General features: G+C 34.9%; 1 protein-coding gene across 7 annotated transcripts in view; it reads left to right on the forward strand.

The window, feature by feature from the left end:
• CNTLN (centlein) overlaps positions 1 to 24,521 on the forward strand; it is a 294,410-nt gene that overhangs the window by 256,874 nt on the left and 13,015 nt on the right. For 4 of the 7 annotated variants that reach the window (XM_073880839.1, XM_073880843.1, XM_073880842.1 and 1 more), the window contains exons 20-24: positions 3,660 to 3,757; positions 5,268 to 5,394; positions 6,822 to 6,959; positions 7,940 to 8,125; positions 22,906 to 23,091. In XM_073880839.1, coding sequence (XP_073736940.1) covers positions 3,660 to 3,757; positions 5,268 to 5,394; positions 6,822 to 6,959; positions 7,940 to 8,125; positions 22,906 to 23,091 — 735 coding nt within the window. Of the gene's footprint in view, positions 1 to 3,659; positions 3,758 to 5,267; positions 5,395 to 6,821; positions 6,960 to 7,939; positions 8,126 to 8,924; positions 9,019 to 14,351; positions 14,464 to 22,905; positions 23,092 to 24,521 lie in introns of those variants that run through there. The other 3 variants (XM_073880844.1, XM_073880845.1, XM_073880846.1) reach the window with 3 other exon arrangements.

Here is a 24,521-nt window from a genome sequence, read left to right on the forward strand (position 1 = left end):
TCCAATTAATTTTAGACTTTTCTGTGTAAATTCTTAGGTGTACCTCTGATACACATGGTACATTCAGTATCATTTGAGTGCTCATGTGTATTTTCTCTATCTTCATTTTTACCTACATTATACATGTTTCCTCAAGGTACCCAACTTTATATAGATCAATAATCAAATATTTAGAGATGTACAAATTCCTTCCAGTGGATGGTATATACATACATATATATATATATATATATGTTATTTATATTTAGTGTATTTGTAGTTATTTATACAATTTGAATTGACTAGTACTTCAGTTTGTATTTGTGATTCTTTGACTTCCTGATTGTTGAAAGCATTCCTTTGGTATAGACCATGTTCTCTTCCAGTTTTCCAGGAGGTCAATAATGAAGCATTGTAGCTTTTAAACTACTGTTCCTTTATAGGTAAACTATTGCCAGGCTGGTTCTAAGTCCTTTAGAAATATTAACTTATTTAAACCTCATTTCTAGGGGCGGCTGGGTATCTCAGACAGTTAAGCGTCTGCCTTCAGCTCAGGTCATGATCCCGGGGTCCTGGGATCGAGCCCCACATCAGGCTCCCTGCTCAGCGGGGAGTCTGCTTCTCCCTCTGCCTGCCGTTTCCCCTGCTTGTGCTCTCTCCTTCTCTCTCTCTCTCTCTCTCTCATAAATAAGTAAAATCTTAAAAAACACCTCATTTCTGTCCTGTGAGATAAAGTCTATGACTCTGTTTTACTGTTGAGAAAGCAGAGACACAGGATAAATTAATTGTCCAAGGTCAACTGAACTACTAAGTGATAGAACCGAAATTAGAACTCAATCTATCTGACTTCAGAGTCCATGCCTTTACTCAGACACTCTGCAATTTAAAAAAAAGAAAAAGTTTAATAAACTTAGGAAAGCTCTAACCACGATGGATTCTTGCCATTGTGACATTTTTTGAAATATATGTTTTACTCCAGATTGGAGGTCATGCTGCAGATAAGTATTGTATAGTAGAAATGGAAAATGTTAGAGGCCCTGGGTTTTGATCACTCTTTGTGCACTAACTTCTTACGGGACCAGACTGAGGAAATAATTTCTCCGGAGGTCTAAAGCAGGGATACCCTTCTACCTACTTCATAAGGATTTTTAAGGATCAAATGAAATGGCTGTGAGATTTAGAGATACTGGCAAAAGTATATATCAAGCTGGTGTTGTTTTATTTACTATAATTCAGTAATCCCTCAACTTTCCATAAGTCAGACTTACAGCATTTTCAGTCACCTAAAATAACAGCCTTAAGTCTAAAAACAGAAAGAATCAAACAACTACCTTAAAATCGACTTGATTTATTCCACTGAAGATACTGTCAGGCTTCATTTACTGCCTTTTATCTTTTATTTTAAATACAGCTTTAATAAGTCTCTTTGTTAAACTTCTCAGCAGAAAATACCTCAGAAGCAACAGATTAGAACTAGCATATTCAAGGGCCAGGCTATTGTTTTTAGGCAGGAATTTGGATGACAGAAGCAAGAAATTTTGACCAAGGGACTGACAAAGAGAAAAAGAAAATAAGAAAATGTTAAGGTGAAAATACAAAATGAGAGTAACAGCAGTTTGGGACCATTTAGAGTAAGGGTCAGTAGCCTTTTATATCATAATAGTTCCAAAAGCCATGACAATATAATGACATAGTGATGATATAGTATAGCAAGATAACATGTATAATTAATACAGTGATAATATTTTTAATGTCACTATATTGAAGTATCACTCTTACAATGCTTAATGTAACTTTGGATGTTTATCTTTCTAAATGAGTGAACAATCATTCCAGAGAGAATTTAAGATTAATGATTAAAGCAAAAGCTTCAGTTAGCTCCTAAATTCACTAGTGTGGAATATCTTATTCTGGCAATATACGTCAAATATGGTGGAAATTTAGATTGCATTATACAAACAATCAAAAAAAATTTTTTAACTCTTATTTTATTTATTTTTTCGAGAGGGAGCAAGAGAGAGAGAGATTGGGAAAGTGAGGAGCATTGGGAGAGGGAGAGAAAGAGAGTTTTAAGCAAGCTCCACCGCAGAACATGACATGGGACTCGATCCCGCAACCCTGTGATCATGGCCTGAGCCAAAATCAAGAGTCCGACACTTAACCAATGAGCCACCCAGAGGACCCCACTTAATCAAAATTTTTCACATTCAATACTCTTGCCATGTTGACGTAGTCTTGAATTTTTAAGAAAATTTATGTATTTATTGTAAAAATTAAAATTATTTCAAATTTTGCATTTATATATGCTGTACCAGTGAGATATTTTAAAGTCTGACTAATGAATTTGACTCATATTTACATGGTGTGATTAATGGTTTCATCTTTTCAAATTTGCATTTTTTTAGTATGACATAGTCAAAGCCGGGAATAGTTCTAACAGAAATGATTGTAAATACTAGAAAGATTAGCAAAATAACTACTCCAAATATTTTAAAGCTATCATATTTTATTCTATTTATATTAATTTAATATTTTAAAATTTTAGCAAATTAATTAATGTGTGTTAACACTATCTTGTAGGTGGAGAAACTATAATATCGAAAACACTAGGTAATATCTCAGATTACATGTTCACTTGGAACTTGAGTCCAAATTAAAAGTTAGGGTTCCTGACACTCCAGTTCCTACCTCTGGCTCCTGGGCTGTGTAGTCAGCAAATACCATAAAGCTGTTTTGCTTTGACAAACTGATGTTTATGCATAGATACTTTAATAATACTTAGTATTATTAATAAATTCAGGTAAGGAAGTATTGAGTATTAGTAAAATTCCCTATCAGTTACCTGTCCCTGTCTAACAAATCTTAAACAAGAGCAGCAGTTTATTGATTCTTGTGATCCAGGGGGTTGGACTGGGCAGTTCCTTGGCTTCTGTCTTCTGAGTTCTCTCCTGTGCCTGCACTCAAATTTTAACTCAAGGATTCATCTGGCCTGGAAGTTCCAAGATAGCCTCACTCGCAGCCCAGCAGTTGGTCTGCAGACCGTCTGCTCGGATACCTCTGTCCTCCGCACGGCCTTTCCGCTGTCTTCCCTGCAAGGTGATCCCAGGCAGCATTCCAAGAAGGCGAAAGTGCAAGCTGCAGGGTTGAGGCCCAGATCTGGTACTTGCGTAATGTCATTTCTGCCGCATTTTTTTTGGTCAAAGCAAATCACAGGCCAGACCAGACTGAAAGGGTTGGAAGATGAATCTCACCTCCTAATGGGAGGAACTGCAGAGCATTTGTGACCATATTTGGTCTGTTATGGGGGTTCTTGTTAAACCCCACCATTCATTTTAAGTGATCTTCTTAACCCATTAAAATACTAAATTAACCACACGTACAGTTACATTTTACAAAGACAAGCCATATTTCCCATATGTGTATTTTGGGTATGTACTTCTTACAGTTGTTATACAATGGCATTCTTCTGTGGTTTTGGTATGTTATATGAAAATTTTAGTGTGTCATAGTACTTCTATTAAAACATGAAATAAAGCATTTAAAAATATTAAAATGTCCTTTTAAATTATAACCATAATTTTGTAAACTTAACACTCTTCATGAGAATGGCATTTATTTGTATGCTGCATTCCACCAAAAATTGAAAGGTGTATTTGACTTTATGTGTATTTTTAATCTAGAATGCAACTAATGAACTCACTAAACAGTCATCAAATGTCAAGTCTCTGAAATTTGAACTCCTAGCAAAAGAAGAACACATAAAGGAGATGCATGAAAAGTATGGTCTTGATATTTTTCTCCATTGTATTTGGTGCCATCTAGTGGTAGTTAACTCTATTAAACATTGCACCCAAGAAACAATACCCCAGGTTCAAAATGAAGTTTTCCTTCCTTAGTTCATGTTTAAACCTCAGTAAGTTGAAAGCTTAAGGAATATTACCTATAAGCATGGTCGATGGCAAACGATTTGCTATTTTTTATTTAGAGTAAGAATATGTAAAGTTAGGTTTTCGTTCTTAAACATTTAATTTTGAATGTATATAAATTAATGACCTAAAGACTACAAACAGAAAACTTATGAATGTGGTAATTATTTGGCAGATATATATGTAGATCTTCTATTGGATTTAATGCCTAACATTATAGAGCTAAGGTGGAAAAAAGGAAAGTTTTGCTTTTCTCTAAAATAAAAGGTAGATTATGAAAGTTTGTACTTTATGTGTTTATTAACAAAAAGGGGATTGAAATGTCCTTTCTCGCGGAATCAAAATGACTTCCTTTCTCTATCTTTTATAGATATATTATTAGAGCTTAGGGGTGATAACATGTTTAGATAGAATGCCGGTCTGTCGTTGGTAATTTGAGAAATCTATCTATATATGTCTATATATCTCGTGTACATACGCATAAACCACATTTAAGTGAAGATCACTTAGAAGTGATATTCCCAGACGAAACGACTAGACTAAAAGATTGGTTAATTTTTTAAACAGAATATCTCCAGGTTTATTTATGAGCCTAAGAGACAGTCTTGTTTACTATTTAAGAGTGAGGGCTCTAGAGAAACGTTCTTTGAACCCTGGCTTCTCGACCTGCTAGCTCTGCATCGCAGTTTAATGGCATTCGCTCATAAAAAGCCTCTTGGGAGGCTTGAATGAGTGCGTGTAGAGCACTTGTAACAGAGCTCGACACACAGCAAGCACGTGGCCAATGTTGCCTGTTACTATTGGGCAGGACTAGGAGTAGTCGCCTCAGCTGCCATTTTATACACGCGATCCACGGAAGCTACGCTGATTGGTCAGTTCAATCGCAAATGATATTAAATTAGAAGCTACCATGCCTAAGGTTATTGTGTTTCTATATGATGGCGTAAAATTTTTACATTTGTATATTAATGTATAGAATTGTTTCCTATCAGTGTTAGACTTGTTCATGATCTCCAAATATGTTTGATTTTTCTTAGCAATGCAAAAATATAATTTAAATATAACAATTTTAATTTTTCATAAATTTTGTCAATCTTTCTCAGTTCTTCTATTTTTTATGTCCTAATGCATATATATAATACAATAATTACCAGTCACAACTGGATTATAGATTTTATAAAAACTCAGAGTATTCATAGAGTAATATTTCATCTCATGCAATTATCTTATTTGCAAATAATATCAGATAGCATTTAAAAATTAACAGTAGGTATAACACTGGATAATATGTAAGATTATCATATAATCACTGTTGAAATATTTTCTGTCACTCTCAATAAAATGTCATTTTTCCCTTTCAAGGATGTCTCGAATGGAGAGGGATATAACCATGAAAAGACATTTGATAGAGGACTTGAAATTTCGACAGAAAGTAAATCTGGAAAGTAATGAGAGTATTAATGAAATGTTAGAAAATCTTGAAAAAAAGGTATTAACTTTTATGTTCTCTGACACTGAAAAAAAGTCATTTCCCTCTTGCGTTCTTGAGTATCCAATCTTATTAAATTTATAGAAAATATTCATAGAATATGTGTACTGTTATATAATTACATTATTTGCTCTGAAAGTACATTATTTGTTTTAAAATTCAAGACTCAAATCTCATACATAACATAGCCACACATTCTCTTTATATTTGTGAACATACCATGAGAAGATAATCGAATTTAAATTTAAAAACCTTCAATGTTTTGCAGTATATAATTACATTTTATTCAGCATTTTAAAGTTTATACAGTTTAAAATTATTTTATTTGCTTTATTTAATTTACTAACATTTATAATGATCGAATGAAGCATATATTTTTAAATGAAAAAGGTGATAACTAATAACTACCAGAAGTTCTTTAAAAAAATGTACTTACCACAATTTTTTAAAAAGTGTACTTTTTCCTTCTCTACACTTAATTCAGTGTACTTAGGAAGAGAGTTGTATTTAACATAGTTGCATACCTGACCCCAAAGTAGAAATCAGCAATTTCCTGACCAAGAGATTTTTTGTTGTTGTTGTTTTTGTTTTTGTTTTTAAAAAGGTGCTATTTGCACAACTCATAAAGCAGCTTGTGCTTTGGCATTCACTAAATGTTATCCACTCCAGAGGGAGCATCTCCCTACTTTCCTTGTTGGAGATAAAAATGTAAGTATCTGTTAGGTCAGATGGATTTAAGAGAGAAAATTTTACGTGAGCAAGACAAATGCACATGGATTTTCTTTCTTTTTCTCCTCCACACACCCACATAAATTAGAATTACTTCCTATAGTGTTATTTTTTTGTGTTATTTAAATATTGCTGATTTTTAAACTTTGATTCCAGATATAGTCTTAGAATCTTTGTATAAGTAATTATATATCTTTAGTGGCATTAAGCAAATAAAGAGAAACTATTTCTTCTTTCAGATGGATAGTAAATATGTTGCATCACTTATTTAATTTTATCCTAAAAAGTACATGTTATATGGTTATAACTGAAAGTTACCCATGACTTGGCTTGTTTAAGAATCAAAGACAACCATCCCCTGCTTAAGGAAGTTTAGGTTAGTAATTAAAGGAAACATAGTTAACATTAGTACTATATTATTAGGCAGACCACACATACCAGCATTCATCCTTTTTTGTGCATTTTTTGTTTTGTTATTGATTTAAGGATTTTTGTCTCATTCATAATATGAGTGCTACAAACCTTATACTTGAATTTGTTATCATTTTTTTAACTTTTATTTATTTAAATTTGATATCATTTATAAGAAAACGAAATTAGACTTATTCATGACTTCATTTTGGTTTCTGTTGAAACAAATGGAGCATTCGACTAGGATGCCTTAACCAATAACAGGTCCCTTTATGCTTTTACTGTAGGTGAAGACACTAACTGAAGAATGTTCCAACAAGAGGGTATCAATTGATTCACTAAAGCAGAGACTCAGTGTTGCTGTGAAAGAGAAGTCACAGTATGAACAGATGTATCAAAAAACTAAAGAGGAATTAGAAAAAAAGGTATGCTTTTTGGACATGTTAGCTTAGAAATGGAATATAACTGTATCTTTTTCATTTTTAAAGTTGTCATTTTTTCTCCCCAAAACTATTATGAGCAACTTAATTGTTTCAGATAACAGCAAAGAACATTTCTATCTCTACATGAAACACTAAGAATTTGTTTAACATTAAAGGTAGTGCTATATTAGAGAAACAGATTTTGTGTCTTGATAATGTCTTTCAAATGAACACTATTGTTAAGGACGGTCCTAAGTGGAGGGACGTCTGGGTGGCTTAGTTGGTTGAGCGTCTGCCTTCGGCTCAGGTCATGATCTCAGGGTCCTGGGATCGAGCCCCACGTTGGGCTCCCTGCTCTGCAGGGGAGCCTGCTTCTCCCTCTCTCTCTCCCTCTGCCTGCCACTACCCCTCCTTGTGCTCTCTCTCTGTCAAATAAATAAAATCTTAAAAAAAAGGGTGCCTGGGTGGCTCAGTTGGTTAAGCGACTGCCTTCGGCTCAGGTCATGATCCTGGAGTCCCAGGATCGAGTCCCGCATCGGGCTCCCTGCTGAGCAGGGAGTCTGCTTCTCCCTCTGACCTTCTTCCCTCTCATGCTCTCTCTCTACCATTCTCTCTCTCTCTCAATAAATAAAAATATTTAAAAAAAGAACTGGCCTAAGTGGATATAAATTTTTCAGATCCACCTAACCTTATAAACTAATTAAATATTTCCATTTGGTCTTTTGGCCTAAAATAGCTTCCATGTCTTTAATGATTTATAACTTTTAAAAATATAAACTAACTTTGATGATAAATATATGAGAATATGTGCACAGGATATTTTATTGAAAATAAATGAAAACAACCATCCATTTTACCCAAATAAAAATAAATACATATAGAAAGAGAATCATGAAACCATTTCTTTGCCTGACATGTATACCTGACTCTTCCGAATATGTTTGTGAATGATTTTTTATTCTGTGATCACCGGTCTTTTGCAGGATGTCAAGCTTAGTCTCCTAGTATCAAAAGTAAGCGAGACCGAATCTGCAATGGCAGAGATTGAAACAGCAGCATCTAAGCATCTTCAGGGATTAGCACTGCAAAGTGAGCAGGCCCTAGAAGGTGCACAGAAGAAGTTGGTGTTAGCCAGTGAGAAAGTGGAAGAGTTCACCATCTTTGTGAAGGTTTGAATTACTTGTAGTTTACTAACTGTACTTTGCTTCAGGAGAACGGTGGCCACCTTGAGATGTTGTGGGAACACTGAAGTTTCTTTCTGCTTTCTGAAACCACAGAGCATCTTCTCCTACCCTACTTGCCACATTGTTCAAAATTTGTCTAGAAGAGATTGGGTCTTATAGTTTGAGTTTAAAATTTTCCACCCTATTTTTAATATTCTTAATGTCAATTCAGTTATGAAATTGTAATAATCATGTAATCAAGACAGGTTTTAAGATGAAAGAATTAAGTCATTTCCACTCTGTTCTTCTTTTGAAAATCCAGCAAGAACAACCAGAAACTTGCCCCAGATTTATTGAAACTCAGAGACATCTGAACCCCAGTCCATAGCCTGTTAGACATGGACTGGATAGAGGAATGGTAAATGACTTAGAACAAAAGGAAGACAAATCGAAGTGCCTGCAAAGGCTGTACTGTCTAGAAATTATCTGACAGCTGAAGAACCCCAGAGAGGCTCAGTAATTGGCTACACAAGGAACCACTAAGGCGGGGGGAGGGGCGGATCCAGGTGGTTTGTTGGAAAGTCTTTATAAGGAGCTTTTTAGGCCTCTGGTCTGTGCTTTTGCCCCATACATTCAGACAGTATTCCTCCCCTAGCTCTTCTGGGAAAACCGAGGAAGAGGGGCTCTCGTTTCAGAGATACCAGGCACAAAGGACCAGGAATCTGGTGATTTCTCTGTTCCTTTAGTCCCACTGTGAGTTGTTTATACCTCTTTTTGGTGCCTTTTATTCTGCCTTGTATTATAGCTAGCAAATGGATCTGTTGCCACCAGGGAGATGATCAGTTTCTTAAAATGAAGGACAATGTTTTATCAATCTCCACCTCCACAACATCTACCAGGTACCTTGCAAAATAGTCAGCATGTGGTCATGATCACTACTTAATCAAATTAAATTTCTATTAGATATGTGAAATTTTAATGATAGTTCTTTGGCCTTTCAAAATAAGCACCAAAATAGTGTGACTACAGTGGGAAAGTAGTTCTTTACTTTCTCTCTTTTCTCCCAAAAGCACAGTGTTTTGTTTTGGTTTTTGGCCATCTTTGATGAGATTGAGTTACTTGTGCTACTTGATGGCATGCATGATTAAATACTGGCCTATCATATACTACAAAGCCATAGTAATCAAAACAGTATGGTACTGGCACAAAAATAAACACAGGTCAGTGGAACAGCAAAGAAGGCACAGAAATAAACCCACAAGTACATAGTCAGTCTTTGATAAAGGAGGCAAGAATATGCAATGGAAAAAGTCTCTTCAACAAATGGTGTTGGGAAAATTGTGCAGCCACATGCAAAAGAATGAAACTAGATAGACCACTTTCTTACACCATACACAAAAATAAACTCAAAATGAATTAAGGAAGGACCTAAATGTGAGACCTAAAACCATAAAAATCCTAGAAGACAACATAAGCAGTAATTTCTCTGACATCAGCCACAGCAACATTTTTCTAGCTATGTTTCCTGAGGCGAGGGAAACAAAAGCATAAATAAACTGTTGGGACTACATCAAAATTAAAATTTTCTGCACAGCAAAAAAAAAACTATCAACAAAACTAAAGACAGCCAATGGAATGAGAGAAGATATTTGCAAATGACATCTGATAAAGGGTTAGTATCCATAATATATATAAAGAACCTATTAAACTCAATAGCTGCAAAACAAATAACCCAATTAAAAAATGGCCATAAGACATGAACAGACATTTCTCCAGAGGAGACATACAGATGGCCAGAAGACACATGAAAAGATGCTCATCATCACTAATCATGAAGGAAATGCAAATCAAAACCACAATGCAATATCACCTCACACCTGTCAGAATGGCTAAAATAAAAAACACAAAAAACAACAAGTATTGGTGAGGATGTGTAGAAAAAGGAATCCTTTTGCAGTGTTGGTGGGAATGCACACGGTACAACCACTGTGGAAGATGGTGTGGAGGTTCCGCAAAAAAATTAAAAATAGAACTACCCTACGAACCAGCAGTCCTACTACTGGGTATTCACCCCAAAAATATGGAAAACACTAATTTGCAAAGATCTATGCACCCCTATGTTTATTGCAACATTATTTATAATAGCCAAATTATGGAAGCAGCCCAAGTGTCCATCAGTGGATGAATGGACAAAGAAGATGTGGTACGTATATGTACAATGGACTGTTACTGAGCCATAAGAAAGAATGAGATCATGACATTTGCAACAACACAGATGGATGTAGAGTATAATACTAAGCGAAGTATTGTACTCAGAGAAAGACAAATACCATATGATTTCAGTCATGTATAATTTAAGAAACAAAATAAATGAACAGAGAGAAAAAGGGACAAACCAAAAAACAGATTCTTAACTATAGAGAACAAGCAGATGGTTACGGGGGGGGGGGTGGGAGGATGGGTAAATTAGGTCGAGGGGATGAAGAGTACACTTATGATGAGCCCTGAGTACTGTATAGAATTGTTGCATCACTAGATTCTGTGCCTGAAACTAATATGACACTGTTTGTTAACTATACTGGAATTAAAATTTAAAGAAACTGGCATAACAGCAGTAGAAATTTACTTCAATATATGAAATATTTTCAATTCGTGGAATTTTTATAAAATGAAAGTTGAAACTATGGAATCAAATAACATCACTACTTACTGTCTCCTTTCCCAAATAACCCCCCTGTTATTTGAATCACTCAAATTTGCCACACATATATGTGTGTGTGTGTGTGTATTCTAATGTATATTATTTTATATATATATTAATATATTAGTGTTCTCAAATCAGGTTTTGATTTTTGGTTTTTTTGGTTTCTCTCTCTAGATTGGTAGGCAGTTTGGCATCTCTTAAGCCCCCAGTAGAGACTTCTCTGCTCAACATAAAGTAGAATATTTTTAAATCCACTTATCTCCATAGGTATTGATCTTATTTATAAGAAATAACATAGATTGAACATAAGATAACAAATAACTGGATCTATGTATAATGCCATGTTCTTCATTCCTCTAAAAATAGGAGCTTGCGACATTTTATGCCACTGTTAATAGTACCCCATTTAGAACAAATCCCTTACTTTGTTTCTTTGGAAATCATAGATACCTTGGTTTTCTCATTTTAAAAATATCTGCAAAATGAATGGAATAAAACATTTTATCTGTTTTATCTCTTTTAACAAAGGTTTCAACAGATATAAAGTCAAAGCAATAAACCTTGCCTCAGAGGACCCCAAATGATTGCAGAGTATTAATTTTAGTAAACGTAATTTAACTTTTCCAGATTTAAAATGTCATTTCTTCTAAATACTTGTTGAATAGTCTCACTGTTTAACTTATGATAAGCACTCTCATTGAATATTGTCATTACTCATGATGTAAAACCATTTTTATTATGACTTTTAGCTTCATAAGCCTTTGTTTTTTTGTTTTATATTCAGATTAGGGTTTTGTCTATTGTATTTTTAGCCAAGATATAAAATACGAAATGCATAATTATAGATTTATTTAAATGCCAGTTATTGTTTTTCCTGAAATATTCTTTGAATGTGTACTTTTTAAAAAGAATTAATAACCAGAAGTTTTAAAAATAGAAAAATGAGGGGCGCCTGGGTGGCTTAGTCGGTTGAGTGTCTGTCTTTGGCTCAGGTCATGATCCCCAGGGTCCTGGGATTGAGCCCCATGTCGGGCTCCCTGCTCAGTGGGGAGCCTGCTTCTCCCTCTCCCTCTGCCTTCTGCTCTCTCTCTCTGTCAAATGGATAGATAAAATCTTTAAAAAAAATAGAAAAATGAATTTTATGATTACATATCTGATTATTATAGACTTGATGAAGTTTCATGACCTTCATGACAATATAGTGGGTATACTTGTTCACAGAAAGTAATTTGGCAAAAATTATCTTTTAAAAAAAGGTTTTTATTTTTGTCCAAGGATTTGAATATTTAATGATAATTTCTAATTTCTAATTGTTGAAGAGTGACATATTAATCCTTCATATTTTTCACCAACAATGATATAGAGTATAAATAAATGTCTTTTTTTTAAGATTTTATTTATTTGTGTCATTGTAATTTGAGTAACATACTAAAGATTATATAATAGGAAAAGACAAAAGGTATCGATAAGCCATTTTTAGTACTCTTTCAGAAACTTTCCACTTTGTTTCTTTTTGGTACTGGATTACTTTCCTTAGAATCAACTGATTCTATTGCTTTTAAATAAAATGCATAATTTAGGGCCCCAAATTTATTTTATTTTTTTTTAAAGATTTTATTTATTTGTTTGACAGAGAGAGACATAGCGAGAGATGGAACACAAGCAGGGGGAGGGGCAGAGGGAGAAGCAGGCTCCCTGCCGAGCAGGGAGCCCGATGCAGGACTCGATCCCAGGACCCTGGGACCATGACCTGAGCTGAAGGCAGACGCTTAACGACTGAGCCAACCAGGCGCCCCTAGGGCCCCAAATTTATTGACTCAAAATCTTGGTGGGGGTGGGGCCCAATAAGGTGAAGTTAGCAAGTTAGGTGATTATTATGCATAATATAGTTTTTAAAACACTGCCTTCAGTTTTTATCAACTGAATCTATATATGATTTGGTGTTTAATCGAAGCCTAATGATAATTTGAAATTTGTTTTTCTTCACTGTATTTTAGAGCCAATATGTGGTTGATACTGGCGCTATTTCTGCTGCTTAATCCATTTTTCTAATAAAGGGCAACCAGCAAATCAATGCCAAACCAGAAACATTGGCAAAGACTGGACATTTGGCTCTGAGGAAATGAGATGTCTACGATCCTTCTCTTCCTTGCACACATGGCCCTAGGACCAGGTGGAAATGCTCAGGAGCCACTGTCTGAGGCTACATACCATCAGTGACTTCCTAGATCTTTACTGTGCTAGAGCTCAGCTTTTTAAATATTTAACACCTTCCATAATTTGGCCCTATCCTGCTTAGAATCTAATCTTCTTTCCCACTACTCTCCAACTTTCCCCCATAGTATGTTCACTCCTGCCTTTGCACACGGTCTCCTTCCCACAGAACCTACTGTCATTCATTATCCCCAGAGTACTGGCATGTAATAAGACTCATTCAGTTATCAAGGAATTGATTTTATATCTGGCTCAAGAATGGTACTAGATACCTAACCACTGCTTAGATTGAAAACTCTGTGAAGGCTAGAGCTGTGCACACTCCATAAAGAGCATAGTTAAAGAATGTACTTGGTTCCTACATGGAACATTGTGATCACCAGGTCACATTCTGTACAGAGCTTGTTAGGGTATCATGAACACAAATAGTGCTTAATACATAGTATTACTAGTATTAATAGCAATAATGTCTGTTCTGGCCCTGTTTTGGAATCTGTGTTCCCTTTAGTCTGTGCATTTTTCACAGGGCACAACCAGATTAGAGAAGAGGTGGAATGACCACCTGTTCTAGATCTAGTCTTGAATATGGAATTTTGCCCTGGGGTAAAATCAAGTGCTTTGAGCATGTGGGCTAGGTGTATATGGCAGAGCTGAGGCTTCGAATCCTCCTAGTAACTGAGTAAAACACACGAGGAAGATTCCTAGAAGTCTTTGCTCAGTGTGATTGAGCCCTGATACAGGCTTTTTAATGTGCTTATGTGTGAGAGTCATATGCCAGATTCTGTCTTCTCAGTGCTTTTTGTTAGCTCTGAAATAAATATCAGCCAAAGAACACCATTTAGCTGGAAGCTTAAATCATTTAATTACCAATATGTGCTTGCTTTGGAAAGATTTAGTAAGATGTTTTGGGCATATAAACTTCTTGCTTCTTTAATGAGAACATTTGTGGAGCACTGTAATTTTATTTTTATATGTACAATGTTAATACTTTGGCAGTGATCTACTCTCTTAATTATGATTTTTTCCGTTCTTTTTTTCCCAACTTTATTGAGATATAATTGACATATAACACTGTATAATTTAAGGTGTACAGTGTGATGATGTGGTATATGTGTCTATCATGAAATGTTTACCACAATAAAGTTAGTTAACACAGCCATCACACCTCACATAATTACCATTTTGTTGTTGCTTTTGTTGTTATGGTAAAGACATTTAATATCTACTCTTATAGCAACTTTCAAGTGTACAATACGGTTTTGTTAACTATAGTCACCATGCTGTACATTACACCCTGGAATTTATTTTTCTTAGAACTGGAGGTCTGTACCCTTTGACCAGTGTCTCCTTCCCACCACCCCTCAGCCCCTGGCAACCACCGTTCTACTCTCTGCTTCTATGAATTCAGCTTTTTTAGGTTCCACAGGTAAGAGACATCATATGGTATTTGTATTTCTCTCTCTGACTTATTTCACTTAGTGTAATGCTCTCAAGGTCCATCCATGTTGTCACAAATGGCAGGATTCCCCGTTTTTATGGCTCAATAATATTCCACTGCATATATATACACCATATTTTCTTTCATGTCTTGGCTATTGTGAATAAGGCTGCAATGAATATGAGAGGGCAGATATTTCTTTCAGATCCTGTTTTCATTTCCTTTGGATATATTCCCATAAGTGGGATTGACACATCATATGGTACTTCTACTTCTAATTTTTGAGGGACCTCTGTTCTGTTTTCCGTAGTGGCTGCACCAGTTTACATTCCCACCAGCAGTGCACAGGGTTCCCTTTTTGCCCCATCCTTGCCAACATTTGTTATCTCTTACCTATTTGATAATAGCCATTCTAACAGGTGTGAAGTGATATCTCATTGTGGTTTTCATTTGCATTTCCCTGATGATTCGTGATATTGAGCATATTTTCATATACCTATTGGTCCTCTGTATATCTTCTTCAGAAAAAGGTCTATGCAGATCCTCTGCCCAGTTTTTAATCAGATTGTTTTTTGTTAAGTTGTATGAGTTCTTTGTATATTTTGAATATTAGCCCTTATCAAATATGATTTCCAAGTATTTTCTCCCATTCAGGAGGTTGCCTTTTCATCTTGGTGATGGTTTCCTTTGCTGTGCAGAAGTTTGATAGTTTGATGTAGTCCCACTTGTTTATTTTTTCCTTTTTTTTTTTTTTTTGCTTTCGCTTTTAGTGTCAGAATCAAAAAAAATCACCAAAACCTGTTAAGGAGCTTATTGCCTATGTTTTCTCTTTGTAGTTTTATGGTTTCAGGTCTTATCTTAAAGTCTTTAATCCATTTTGAGTTAATTTTTGGGTATGGTGTAAGATAGTGGTTGGGTTTCATTCTTCTGCATATGGCTGTCCAATTTTCCCAACACCATTTATTGAAGAGACTGTCCTTCCTTCAGTGTACATTCTTGTCTCTCTCATCATAAATTAATTGACCATATATGTATGGGTTTATTTCTGGGATCTGTATTCCATTCCACTGAACTATGTGTCTGTTTTTTATGCCAATACCATATTGCTTTGATTACTATAGCTTTGTAATATAATTTGAAGTCAGGGAACATGATACTTCCACCTTTGTTCTTTTTTCTCAAGACTGCTTTGACTATTTGGAATCTTGTAGTTCAATACAAATTTTAGGATTGTTTGTTCCATTTCTGTGGAAAATGCTATTGAAAGTTTGGGATTGCACTGAACCTGTAGATTGGCTAGTGTGGACATTTTATTAATATTAATTCTTCTAATCCATGACCATGAAATATCTATCCATTTGCTTGTATCTTCTTCAATTTCTTTCATTAATGTCTTATAGTTTTCAATATATAAAGTCTTTCACCCTGTTCGTTAAATATATTCCTAGGTATTTTATTCTTTTTGATGCACTTATAATGGGATTTTTTTCTTAATTTCTCTTTCTGATACTTCATTATTAGTGTAAACAACAGTGACTGATTTTTGTGTATTGATATTGTATCCTACAACTTTACTGAATTTGTTGATTGGTTCTAACAGTTTTTTGATAGAATGTTTAGGTTTTTCTATATATAACATCATGTCATCTACAAATAGTGACAGTTTTACTTTTTCCTTTTCAATCCAGATGCCTTTTTCCCCCCTAATTACTCTGACTGGACTCCAATACTATGTTGAATAAACGTAGCAAGAGTACACGTCCAGTCTTTGTCTTGTTCCTGATCTTAGAGGAAAAGCTTTCAGCTTTTCACCTTTGAGTATGATGTTAGCTGTGGGCTTCTCCTATATGGCCTTTATTATGTCAAGGTACATTCCCTCTATATCCCCTTTGTTGAGAGCTTTTATCATAAACAGATGTTGAATTTTGTCAAATGCTTTTTCTGCATCTGTTTAGATGATCATATGATTTTTATCCTTTTGTTTGTTAATGTGGTGTATCACATTGACAAATTTGTGAATGTTGGGCCATCCTTGCATCTGTGGGAATAAATCCCACTTTATCATGGTATATGATCCTTTTCATGTATTGTTGAATTCAGGTTGCTGATATTTTGTTGAGGATTTTCGCTTTTATGCTCATCAGGAATATTGGCCTATAATGTGTGTGTGTGTGTGTGTGTGTGTGTATGTGCTGGAGGGAACATCCTTTTCTGGTTTTGGTATCAGGATAATACTGGCCTCATAAAATATGTTTGGAAGAGTTTGACCCTCTTCTACTTTTTGAAAGAATTTTAGAAGAATTAGTATTAATTCTTAGTTGAATTTTTGGTGGAATTCACCAGTGAAGCCATCTGGTCCTGGACTTTTGTTTGCTGGGAGGTTTTTGATCACTGATTCAATCACCTTGCTAGTAATGAGTCTGTTCAGATTTTCCATTTTGTCATGATTCAGTTCTAGTAGGTTGTATGGTTCTAGGAATTTATTCATTTCTTCTGGGTTGTCTAACTTGTTTGCATATAGTTGTTCATAGTCTCTTACGATCTTTTATATTTCTCTGGTATCAGTTGTAGCATCTCTTTCATTTCTGACTTATTTTCATCCTTTCTTTTTTTCTTGATGAGTCTAGCTAAAGGTTTGTCAGTTTTGTTTATCTTTTCAAAGAACCAGCTCTTAGTTTCATTGATCTTTTCTCTTGCCTTTTTAGTCTCCATTTATGTCTGCTCTAGTCTTTGTTATTTCCTTCTTTCTACTTTCTTTGGACTTCATTTGTTTTTCGTTTTCTAACTCCTTGAGGTGTAAAGTTACATTCCTTATTTGACACTCTTCTTGTTTCTTGAGGTAGGCATTTATCACTATTAACTTTCCTTTTATTTTTATTTTAGTTTTAGTTTTTTAGAGAGAGAGCACACACAAGCGGGGGAGCAGGGGCAGAGGGAGAAGGAATCTCAAGCAGGCAGTGCTCAATATCATGACTCTGAGATCATGACCTGGTCCAAAATCAAGAGTCAGACACTTTTAACCGACTGAGCCACCCAGGTGCCCCTGAACTTGCCTTTTAGAACTGTTTTTGCTGCATCCCCTAAATTTTGGTGTTACATTTCCATTTTCATTTGTCTCAAGGTATTTTTTTTATTTCTTTTTTGATTTCTTCTTTGGCCCATTGGTTATTCAGTAGCATGTTGTTTAAACTTCGTGTATTTTTTAATTTTCCAGTTTTCTTCATGGAATTAATTTCTAGTTTCAATATCATTGTGGTCAGAAAAGATGTTTGATATGATTTCAGTTCTCTTAAATTTATTAAGTTTTGTTTTGTGTTCTAACATGATGTCTCTTGAAAAATATTCTGTGTGCACGTGAGAAGAACGTGTATTCTGTTGCTTTTGGATGGAATGTTTTGCAAATATTTGTTAAATACATCTGGTAGTATGTCACTTAGGCTGATGTTTCCTTACTGATTTTCAGTATGGATGACCTATCCATTGATATAAGTGGGTATTAAAATCCCCTACTTTTATTGTGTTACTGTCTTTTTCTTCCTTTAGGTCTATTAATATTTGCTTTATATATTTAGATGTTTCTAGGTTGGCTGCATAAATGTTTACAAATTATGTCCTCTTGTTAGATTAACCCTTTATCATTATGTAACAAACTTCTTGATCTTTTACTGCAGTCTGTTTTAAAGTCTGTTTTATCTGATATAAGTGTAGCTACTCCAGCTCTCTTTTGGTTTCCATTTGCATGGGCATATCTTTTTCCATCCCTTCACTTTACATCTGTGTATGTTCTTACATCTAAAGCATATCTCTTGTAGGGAGGAGAGAGATGAGTGTTGGTTTTTTATTCATTCAGTCAAACTATGTTTTTTGATTGGAGAATTTAGTCCATTTACATTTAAAGTAATTATTGATAGGTATGTGCTTATTGTTATTTTGTTAATTGTTTTCTAGCTGGTTTTGTAGTTCCTCTCTTTCTTTCTTTGTGGTTTCATGATTTTATTTTATTCATATATAAGATTACTTATACTCTTTTCTCTTTATATTTTGTGTATTTCCTATAGCTCTTTTTTCCTCGTGGTTACGTGAGTCTTACATGTAATGGCTTATGTCTTTAACAGTCTATTTTATTTTGACAGCAACTTAAGTTTGATCCCATTCTAAAGCGCAACATTTTTATTCTCAATCCATGTTTTGTTTTTGATGCCACATTTTACATCTTTTTATCTTTGTATCCCTTAACTAATTGTTGTTATCATAGCTATTTTTACTACTTTTGTTTTTTAACATTCATACTAGCTTTATAAGTAACTAATCTTTGTGGTTTTGGTTTACATTTCTCTGATGAGACATGATTCTTTATGTAGATAATCCTAAAGATTTATAAAACAGCTACTAGTATTAATAAGAGAGTTTAACCATTTCATGAGATATGAGGTCAAAGTACAAAACTCAAATGTATTTTTATATATTAGCAGTAAACAATTAGAAAATGAAATAGAAAATTTTCAACTTACAATAGCATTAAACAAATCCTTTAAATAAATTCAAGAGAAGACTTGTAAACCACCAATGTTGGAATGAATGTGGAGAATGGAGAATTTTCATCCACTGTTGGTGGTGCAAGATTTCGTGGAAAGCTCTAAAAGTTCTAATAAATGAAACATTTACCTACCATATGACTCTGCAGTTCTACCTCTAGGTATTTGCCCAAGAGAAATGAAAACATATGTGTACAAACATACGCACAAATGTGTACAGCAATATTAGGAAATATTAGGGGAAATGCATTTTGGAAAATTCTGTCTTGATTATAGAGGGGTAAAATCATCATTACCCCTGCTCTGTCCCCTGGAATCAAGCAGCAGGCAAGAATGAGAAACAAAAATTCAACTCCTTTTCACAGTCAATGTAGGTCAGAACTAAAACTCTGTATTTCAAAAGACATAGAAGAACCGTGAAAAACAGATAAGACTGGTGAAAGTATACAAAAGGACAACGAAATAAGGAACCAGGGAAAGAAGACTTAGGTCCTATAGACCTCTGAAAGATCAAGACCTTTTAGAAAATGATGTTCACATGAGGTACAAATCCAACAGCCACTATTTGCAGCAGTGTAACAGGTCTGCAGTGGTTTGTGATAGCCATCCTAGAACTGGTTTGCTTCCATAAGGAGATAGGGCTTAGTGAAGAATAAAAGAGACAAGGAATATCTGAAGGAGGGATCTTTTCTCATAGCACCCAAGAAAAAAGATTCCTTACATTGTAAAACAAACAAACAAACAAAAAGCAAGCAAACCATAAAAAAAAAATAACCTGGCAAATGGAATTCATCAAAAAAAATTAAAGTCATATGCAAAATTTCACTAGCCTGGAACATACCACAGGCCCTTCTGCCATGTAACTTTCTATAAATAGGTGATCTAGGAAAAAATCTTCTCCTTCAAAAATGAGTCCAGAGAAATGAACCAACACAGTATCTGTGCAAATGTACAAGAATAAGAATGGAGAAAAAAACAGAAAAAGTAAGTGACAGGAAAATAAGTTTCACCACAGATAAGTTGCTACAGAGCAGATGAAAATTTTAGTATGAATTTGAAATATTAATGAAATATTTTCCTCTAAAAAGCACGTTTAAGGTGAAATTAAATGTAAGAATTTAGGAAAAAGATGATGAGTCATAAGAGCAGATGAAAGCAAGGTGGCAGGCAAAGTAAAGAAGTACAAGACAAGAAATTATCTCAGGAAATATATATATTGCTGGTCTTATATGAATGTGTGTGTGTAAACAATTGCTGTTTGGGTGTGGGAGGAATTGCCTAGGAAGGGGCATCAGAGAAATTTCTGGAGTATGAAGACTTTCTCTATCCTGAACAGGGTGGTGGCTGTATACATGCATAAACTATCAAAGCTCATTAAACTAAACCCTTACAATGTACATACTATTTCATTCATAATTATGCCTCAATTAAAAAATAAAGCATATTAGGGGAAAAAGGATTTATGAAGCAAGTGAAAGAGATTCAACATATGTATAATTGGAGTCTTGAAGGAAGAAAACAAATAATGGAGCAGAGCAAATATCGAACCTGTAATTCAACAATAATTTCCTTCCAAGTAAATAAGCTAGCAAGAGAAATAGGCTAGAAAGAGAAAAGTTAAAAATGATCCTAAGAATAACACAAATAAGACTTAACTGGAAGGGAACACCATGGTCTTCAATTAGGAAGACTCAACATGCTAAAAGGTTACCCTGACCCAAATGAAATTTAACATGATTGAAATAAATTACCGGTAAGATTTGTTTTTTAGGGGGAGGGAAACTAGACAAGGTTCACATGGAAGTTCATATGGAAAATGAAACAAGCAAAAATTACCAAGAAAAACCTGAAAAAGAAGGGTAGTAAGAGGGAACTAGGCCTGCCAGATGTTAACATTTATTATAAAGCCTTACTAGTTTAAATATGTTACAAAGCTTCACTAATAAAAAGAGAGATGGGATGGAATGGAAAGTTCAGACACTGACCTAAACACACAGGAGATTGGTGGGAGAAAGGTGAACTTTTTTTTTTTTAAGATATATTTTATTAGAGAGAGAGAGGCAAAGAGAGTGGGGCGGGGAGGGGCAGAGGGAGAGAGAGTCTTAAGCAGACCCTGTGCTGGGCCCAGAGCCCCACGTGGGGCTTGATCTCACGACCCTGAAGTCATGACCTGAGCCGAAACCAAGAGTTGGACGCTTAACTGACTGTGCCATCCAGGTGCCCCAAGTTGAACTTTTTAATAAGTGGTTGTGAGATGACTATGATTTTATGTAACAATTTCTAAATGATGACAAATGGGTTAAAATTTTTAAAATGAAAAATAACTTAAAAGTAGCAGAAAAAAATCATGGTTAGAAAATGCATTTTTATATATATCTCATTGTGGAGAATGCTTTTTGAAGTATCACACAAGATTCAAAAGTGAGAAAGAAAAGAAAAGAATCATCGAGTATATAAAAAATAAGAAATACTTTTTCTAGGATGCCTGGGTGGCTCAGTCGGTTAAGCGTCCGCCTTCCGCTCAGGTCATGATCCCGGGGTCCTGGGATGGAGCCCTACATCGGGCTCCTTGCTCAGCAGGGAGCCTGCTTCTCCCTCTCCCACTCCCCCTGCTTGTGCTGTCTCTCTCTGACAAATAAATAATAAATAAAATCTTAAAAAAAAAGAAATATTTGTTTCCTTGGCATGAAACACTAATTACTGTCGAAAGAAAATACAAAGTATAAAAAAATTTAGATATGTACAATAGACAAATGTAATTTGCAAATATATAAACAACTCCTATAAATCACTAAGAAAAATAGAAAAAAAATAACGATATATAATTATCTCTTAAGCCTGATGTTCAACTTTTTTTTTAGAAGAGAAGTGAAATTTTAAAATACATTGAAAAAACAAACTACAGTGAAATCCTAGATTGGTGTTTTGCTAATGGTGTGGAGAAACAAGTACTTTCCTATGTTCTTTGTGGAGGTATATCTTGGTACTATCTTGGCAAGGGGGAAGATTGGTAACAGCTTTCATTATTACACTTAGACAAATCCTTTGGTCCAGCACTTTTACTTCTAGGGATATATTCTAGAGATGCAAAATGTATACATGAGTACTGTTATTTATTGCAACTTTGCTTGAGCTGGCAAAAGATCGAAAAATAACCCAAACATCTAGTTAACCTGCTCTCAGATCACAAAGCCAGGCATTGAGGTCCAGAGCTCTGTCCACCCAGGGTAAGGGCTGTTCTTTTCTTATGCATGCGTTGGCATGGTATGGGCCAGCATTGATTCATCTCTCAAAGGGAGAACTTAAAGACTCTTGTGAAGCAGTCCTAGGTTTTAATTTTTTTTTCGATCTTTACTGTTGTCTTGCCCACACATAATTTAATTACACATTTGCCGAACTTGTCTTTATCAAGACCTTGCAAAGCATTTGTGATCCAGTTTTAATAAAATAGAAACAACTATCTTTCTGCAGCCATTTTTCATCAGTTTATGTAATAAGTGAATTAATCATGTAATTAACCTATTACAATGAATATACACACATTTAATAAACAGAAATGACGATTGGCATCAGCTCAGGGGGTAGAAGTGGTTGTGCTCTGGCATAATGAAAAGTAGCCTGCCTGCTTCAAGCATTCACCAACTAGGATATCAGTTGGTAAATCTGAAAGAGGGATTGGAGAGTTTGGTTAATCCAGCAAGTTTGTTAAGTGCGCATTTAAGAGAGCTTTTATTACATACAAACAATAAGTAAAGAGCAATCTACTCTGTTCCAAAATAAATAAAATCAGAGTAATCCTAATGATTTGCTGGTATCTTCACATTTTTCTACTGTGACTGCTTTGTCTTCATTTATGACTTCCATATGAGCCCATGTTCTTTCCAATGTGTTGCAGGCTTTGGTCAAAGAGTTACAAAGTGATGTCCATGAGGTAAGGCAACAAATTAGAGAGTTTCGAAAAATGCGAAAAAACAGGGATGCTCGCAAAACCTCAACCCATAAAGCCCAGACCTTGGCAGCTTCGATCCTGAACATTTCACGGTCAGATCTAGAGGAAATAATGGATACAGAAGATGAAATGGTAAGATCATTTAAATATTTATTGATAAAGGGCTTTTTTAACACATTGAATTTCAACACATACTTTTATTTGTTTTATAATTCTTAGAGTTTCATCTTCAAGGTAATATTAATGAAGGTCAACTTAGTAATATACCCGTGAAAGTTACATCAGGGCTATTAACCAACTCAGAAAACATTTAGTAAAATTTCACTGTATAATACAGAAAGAAGCCAGTACTTAAAACCTTTAGAACTGTGTGTTTGTTATTCAAGTCAGTTATTCAAGTCCTTTCCTGTCTCTTCTATTTTCTTTAATTTAGTTAATCATATATCTTGTAAGCTAGTATTTTTAATTAAGCCAATTTGAATGGATTTAGTTAAGGTGGGTCATCATTGATTTGAGGACTTTTCCTCTTATATGAGCAAAAATAATAAATCTATTGGCTTTCCTAGCTAAATTCAAAATTATTGCTGATCAAGTTAAGGAAAAAATATACTTATGGCTTTAAGTTGGGTAAAGTACTCCTGTCTGAGTGAATTTATGTGCATATAGAAGAGGGTCTTCAGTAACAGTTCTGTACCTCCTGGGGAAGCCGTTGCATTTTCCACATACTTATAACCTCTTGGATAGCAGAATCTCATCCTGTGGACAGTCTTCTGTGAAACCCTGAGGGTGATACTCAATCCTGTTCTCCTCTTAAGTCTCTGAACTTTGATACATGAATATTAGATTTGGTTGGTTGGAAACATCAAAGAGTTGATGGCGCTACTAGTTTCCCAGTAAATATTTGGCTCGATGAATAAGTAAAATGATGGACTTAAATATTTGTATGAGAACATCCTCCAGCCCCCCATCAGCTGCTCAAAAAACTTCTGGAGAAAATAAAACAGAAAAACGTCTGGCGTAGAACAGATCTACAATTTGCGAAGGTTTTTAAACTGCCAAGAATTCTTAGAAAAGAGGTCAAAGGAATCCTGCAGAGATGATTTTCATCCCCTGGGTGAATAGGATAGTGAACTCTCCGTTTCCTATTTTCAGCACCCAAGCTACAATGCCTGTGACTTTCTACACTTTGAATTCACTTTGTGAATTCTGAACTTTGAAGTACAAGAGCATTATCAAATATAGTATCAAATATAAGACACACAGGAAATGATAGTATCTCTGGTAAGGGTGTTGACTATACCTTCCTACAGACATTTAATTAAAATGTGCTGATTGATAGTGAGAATCCTAACAAAAAATTAGGGTTGAGTCCTCCACTGTTCCCTAAGAGTTTTAAAACAAGTAGATTACCCAAATCCCTCATGTGTGTACGTGTGTGTTTGTGTACACATGTGTGTGCACAAACACAGATACATATTCTGGAAGGCAGGCCCATCAACTTTGTGTGGTTTCAAAAGATGCCCTCTCTGGGCTTACAGATGAGAAAAAAGCACTCTCTCTGA

Source organism: Callorhinus ursinus, unplaced genomic scaffold, assembly GCF_003265705.2.
Source record: "Callorhinus ursinus isolate GAN/ISIS: 27379988/994484 unplaced genomic scaffold, GSC_fseal_2.0 scaffold39, whole genome shotgun sequence".
NCBI classification, from domain to species: Eukaryota; Metazoa; Chordata; class Mammalia; order Carnivora; family Otariidae; genus Callorhinus; species Callorhinus ursinus.